This window comes from Nannospalax galili, unplaced genomic scaffold (assembly GCF_000622305.1).
Source record: "Nannospalax galili isolate Female #2095 unplaced genomic scaffold, S.galili_v1.0 scaffold310, whole genome shotgun sequence".
Lineage (NCBI taxonomy): Eukaryota > Metazoa > Chordata > Mammalia > Rodentia > Spalacidae > Nannospalax > Nannospalax galili.
The window spans coordinates 72,668-77,771 of record NW_008328488.1 but is presented as its reverse complement, the minus strand read 5'-3'; the positions used below and the strand labels follow the sequence as shown (position 1 = coordinate 77,771).

Below are 5,104 nucleotides of genomic sequence, written 5' to 3'. Positions count from 1 at the left end.
TATCTCTCTCTCTCTCTCTCTCTCTCTCTCTCTCTCTCTCTCTCTCTCCCTCTCCCCTTTCCCCCCCTCGCACGAACTTGACCGTTGTTTTTGCAGGATTGCAGTGCTCCCAAGGAAACGAATAAACAGCCAGCCAACAGCCTGGAGGCAGCCATGCCTGGCCACCGGGATAGCCCGTGCCCGCCCAGGACCAGCCCCGAGCAGGAGCTGACCGCCGCGGCCGCTGTGCCGCCTCCACGTGTGCCTAGGTCAGCTTCCACCGGCGCCCAAACTTTCCAGTCTGCGGATGCGCGAGCCTGCGAGTCAGAGCGGTCAGGGGTGGGGTTTTGTAAACTCAGCAGCCCCCGGGCACAGGCGACCTCGGCGGCCCTCCGGGACGTAAGCGAAGGGCACAGCGCGCAGGCCAACGCCCCTTCTGCCAGCGCCGGGTCGGGCAACGCGCTGCACTGCAAGATCCCGGCTCTGCGAGGCCTGGAGGAGGACGCGAACGTGAGTGTGGGCAAGGGCACGCTGGAGCGCAACAACACCCCTGCCGTGGGCTGGGTGAACATGAGCCAGAGCACTGTGGTGCTGGGTACCGATGGCATCGCGTCGGTGCTCCCGGGCAGCGTGGCCTCCACTGCCACACAGGTAAGCAGATCGCACCCGGCCGCGCTGCCTGCTGCTCTCCAGCCGCGCGGGAGGCCGGGCCGGGCGGGTGCACGTATGCTGATGGGGAGACCGGTTGGCAATGCCAGGTGGTGGATGTGGAGGCAGCTTTGGGGCTTCGGAAGCTCGCACTGCTGGAGCTGGAGGTCTGGGGTGGAGGTCGTCAGCTCAGAGTGCAAGGGCTGCAGCGAGGCGCCAGCAGGGCCAGGGACTTGCCCTTCCCTGCCTGAGCCATAGGGAAGTCCAGGTGCAGGTCCATTAAATAGAAGCAGATAGATAAATCCTGGCAACAGATAGGAATCCCCATCCCATCAATGGCTGGCTGTTCTCATTTCTTTAAAATTAAAAATAAAAACCTTAATTAAAAAAAAAAAACACAGAGAAAAAGCCTTTGTGGGCTCGGGAGGTGGCTGTCATGTCTTCTGTGGGCTTCTTGCTGTGAACCAGCCTTATTACCTGGGAGGCAGTTGATGACAGACTGTGTAAGTTCAAACACCAGGGTATCTTAACCTGAGTCCTTCCAAAACTCAGCATCTAATTTTTGTTTATTTATTTATTTATTTATTTTTTGGTCTTTTTGAGACAGTCTCTCTGTAGCCCCAGCTGGCCTGGAACTTGCTTTGTAGACCAGGCTGCCCTTGAACTCAGAGAGATCCGCCTGCCTCTGCCTCAAGTGCTGGGATTAAAGGCGTGTGCCACCATGCCTGGCTGTTTGTTGTTTTTTAAGACAGTCTCCCTGTTGCCAAAGCTGGACTAGAAAGCTCTGTGTAGACCAGCCTGGTCTGGATCTCACAGAGATCCACCTGCCTCTGCCTCCCAAGGTCTGGGATTAAACGTGTGTACCATAACACTACTTCTCAGAATCGAATTTTGCCATTATAATTTTGTATTTTTCCCTAACATGGACCGTTTCAGTTGAGTAAGGTTCAGTTCATACCCTTCCCCTCCCGTTGGAATGTACCCCACAACTACCCCTCAACTGGAGGCACAAAAAACCCACAGAATGGAAGAGCCCCAGTCCCTGGGCCAGGGATACAGGCAACCCATTCCCCCAGGGCTCTCTTCTTTCTCTGACTTCTCCTTTCTTTTGTCCTGTTTCAACCATGACAGCTCTTCCCTTCCCACTGCCCGCCTTTCCTCAAGCTCTTCTCTAACCCTAGACTTGGGGGCTAAGCATGTGGACTCTGTGAGAGGACCAGTATATGCAGTGTAGGGTTTACAAGCTCTTTGTCCATGATCATCTGTACACACACACACACACACACACACACACCTCATTTACCCATAGACCTAACAAAGAAGAAGTTCAGCCATTGGGGTATCTAGGAATGACCTTAAGTTTACATTTCTTTCCTTTGGGGATTTATTTCAGGAACACTGTTCTGCATGTTTTAGATGCTTTGATAGCATGCACCCAATGGTGTTCACATACCTCTCCTTACCCCTGCACTGCGACAAAAATACTTGAAACCCTCTGGCCCTTTCAGCCCTGTTGGGGGGGGTTAGGGGTGGAGACAGTTTGTGTAGGGGAGGAACTCGAGGAGGAGGGGGGTAGGAGGAGGTGCTTGAGAGCATGTCTGTTTCAGCCCTGTGCCTTTCTGACACACACCCAGTTCTTCTCCAGAGCTTAGTCCTTCTCCCTTGACCACAGCTGCTTTGTCCTCCAAGACCAGAACAATCATGTGAGGCACTCCCTGGCTCTTACTTGTTAGGTGAAGGGTGACCAAAAAGGTGGAGGCTGCGGTGTCTGGGTGTCCTCAGAGTTTATCCAAGGTGCTACCTACCCAGCTGGGTACTTGAGAATGAAGCATTCTAGAATCAGGTACTGCCTAGTAAGCAAGTTGTTTGAGCTTGAAGAAGTGAGCCCTAGAGATTCCCAGACACCGAAGCTGACAGATACCTCAGAGACATATTCTGGGCTCCCATTTTGTAGATTCAGACCAGGTTCAGAGCAAGTGACTTGCCTGGCATCGGCTCCACTTAGTCGCAATGTCAAGCTCAGACATGTTTTAAGTGGCCTGTCTCTACCTCTTCTGTTCTCCCTCTCTGTTTCATCTCCAAATCTCCATCTTGACCATCTCCTTTGCTCCAGGCTTGAGGGATCCACCCCCACCCCCCACCCTTAATTAGCGGACTGGGAAGGTTTTGCCTGTAAGCTTTGGCAGAGAAAGTGAGGCAGGGCCCTGGCTGGCTTTAAGCATTGCAACTCTTTTATTACTGGTGTTAGCACACATTTGAAGAGGAGACAGGGTCGGGGCAGGGTTGCAGTGAGGGTTTGGGGGTGGCGGGGTCGGGAGGAACCTGCTTGCTGGGAAATCCAGGCATGATGTTGGGGCCTGCTTGCCAAATGAACTCCTGGTGAAGGGTTGAGTATAGAGGGACGTGTGTGCTTGCAAATAGGAACAGGGTTTGTGGAAATCTGCTTGTTACAGTGCCTGGACTGTATGATTTGGGAAACAGGTTCAGGGGTCCCATTCTTTAGACTAAAACCTGGGGCCTGCTTGCTGAAAGACAGAGCAGGATTGAGGGCTCTGCTTGTAGACGCATCCTTTCTTCAGCATTGGGGTCCTGCTTGCCGATGCATCCTCTGTTGAAAACTGGGGGTCTGCTTGCCGGGAAGGACCTTCAGCTGTGGGGGGAGGGCGGAATGTGGCCTGCTTGAGGACCTATCTGGGTCTGCTGTCCGACAATGTGCTTTTCCGCCCTCAGGAGGACGAGCAAGGGGATGAGAATAAGGCCCGAGGGAACTGGTCCAGCAAACTGGACTTCATCCTGTCCATGGTGGGGTACGCAGTGGGGCTGGGCAATGTTTGGAGGTTTCCCTACCTGGCCTTCCAGAACGGGGGAGGTACGGCTTTTCAGCTCTTTACGCCTGCGGCACAGCGGGGCGGGTTCCGGAGGGTTGTTGGGAGGGAAGGGGACCCTAAGCCGTCAGGCAGGGGTCGGGAGGGAAGCTCGGGGTAGCCTCCTCACGCTCTAGCCCAGGCCGCTGTAGGCTCCAGTGGAAAGTCGGGGTGCAGGTGCAAATGGAACAGGCTCGGGCTGGTCTGCAAGGCTTTCCTGTGGAGACTGGGTTCAGCAAGGCACAGGCGGCCCTCCAGGGACCCTCCCCTGGTTCTGACTGGAGACTGGATCCGTAGCCAGGTGAACTCAGGAGCAGGGAAGTTCGACTCTAGTGAGACGTTCAGTACTCAGGACGCACACAGCACTCCCGCAGAGAGAGGCCCTGCGATCCTGGAAGTCGAATCCTGGCGGTTCTAAGCGGAAATCCAAGCCTCAGCCTCCGTTGCAGAGAGCGCACTCGGAATGGACGGTGCAAGCGCAGGGGAGGTGGGAGTGTGCCTACCCCAGGTCTCTCCGGAGCACCCCGCGCAAACATTCCGGTTCTTGGAAGAAGCAGGGCATATTTTGTTTTAGTGAAATCATTAACGAAGTCGAATTTCCATCGGGTGTCCTCACTGGGTGAACGTCTCTGCCTCTGAAAAAAAAGAAAACCGTTCAGAGACGGGAGGGGAGCTTCACCTCCTGCCCGGATGCTAGACCTAGCTGGGCCTGGGTAGTTCACACCAGGAAGGGACCCAGCAGAGTCAGGGTCCCCTCGCTTGCCGTCCGAAGTGGAAAGTCCAGTGCCTCTCACGTCCGGCAGGGCCGAAGACCCCAGGAACGCGCCCCTCGCTCCGCAGCCCTCTGGCCCGTTTAGGTCCGCACCCGGCAGAATTGGTGCCTGGGGAGGAACCCGCGATCCAGTAGGGGACGGTAACTTACGAAGGCAAAAATATGTCACCCCCTGGCACCCCCAGTTCCTAATAGCACGCGTTGACAAGTACTTACGAGGACTGCGGGGGAGGGGGGGCTCGCGATCAGGGGTGCCCAGGAAGCGATACAATGTAGGCGTCCCAGCTGGGCTTCCATTGGGTTTTCCGCAGGGTGTCCTCCGGCCTGAGCGCAGGAAGTGGGAGGAGGTGCCGTCCTGAAGCTGCTGGGCCCAGAAAGGGGGTGCTCGGGGCGGTGGGATCCAGCGCGGGGAGGGATTACAGCCGAGGGCATTTGAGGTGCAAGTGTCCTTCCTGGGGCTCTTGCGGCCCTGAGTTGGGCCGCGGGTTTTCCGCGCGATTGGGCTCTGATGTCTTACAGTCCGCAGCAAGGGTGGAGAGTTCAGCCCTTCCTCCCCAGGACCAGGTGGGTTGCACAATAAGAATTGTCCTTGAAATTCCTATCCCGAGAGAGTAAAGCAGCCTCTCACCTTCCCCAGCTCATTCCCCGTTAGTGTTGCTGGGCCTCCCTGGCTGGGGGAGCTCTAGCTCCCCTTGTGCCCCACCGGAAGTCAGCAGAAGCACTAGTAAAGCAATCCCCTCCCCAGAGCACAGCCTTCTTGGGCCCTGGTGTCCCTAGCCTCAGAATTGACCTAGACTCATGTCAGGTCACTACTTGACATTTACCAAGCCCCCCCCCACCC

The 5,104-nt window shown here is 56.0% G+C and overlaps 1 protein-coding gene across 2 annotated transcripts in view; it reads left to right on the top strand.

Annotated features, from left to right (window-relative positions):
- The window catches only part of Slc6a5 (solute carrier family 6 member 5), a 52,333-nt gene that overhangs the window by 1,650 nt on the left and 45,579 nt on the right, over window positions 1–5,104 (top strand). The window contains exons 2-3 of one of the 2 annotated variants that reach the window (XM_008827205.1): window positions 97–630; window positions 3,358–3,496. In XM_008827205.1, the coding sequence (XP_008825427.1) occupies window positions 97–630; window positions 3,358–3,496 (673 nt within the window). The remainder of the gene's footprint in view (window positions 1–96; window positions 631–3,357; window positions 3,497–5,104) is intronic. The other variant, XM_017796632.1, reaches the window with a different exon arrangement.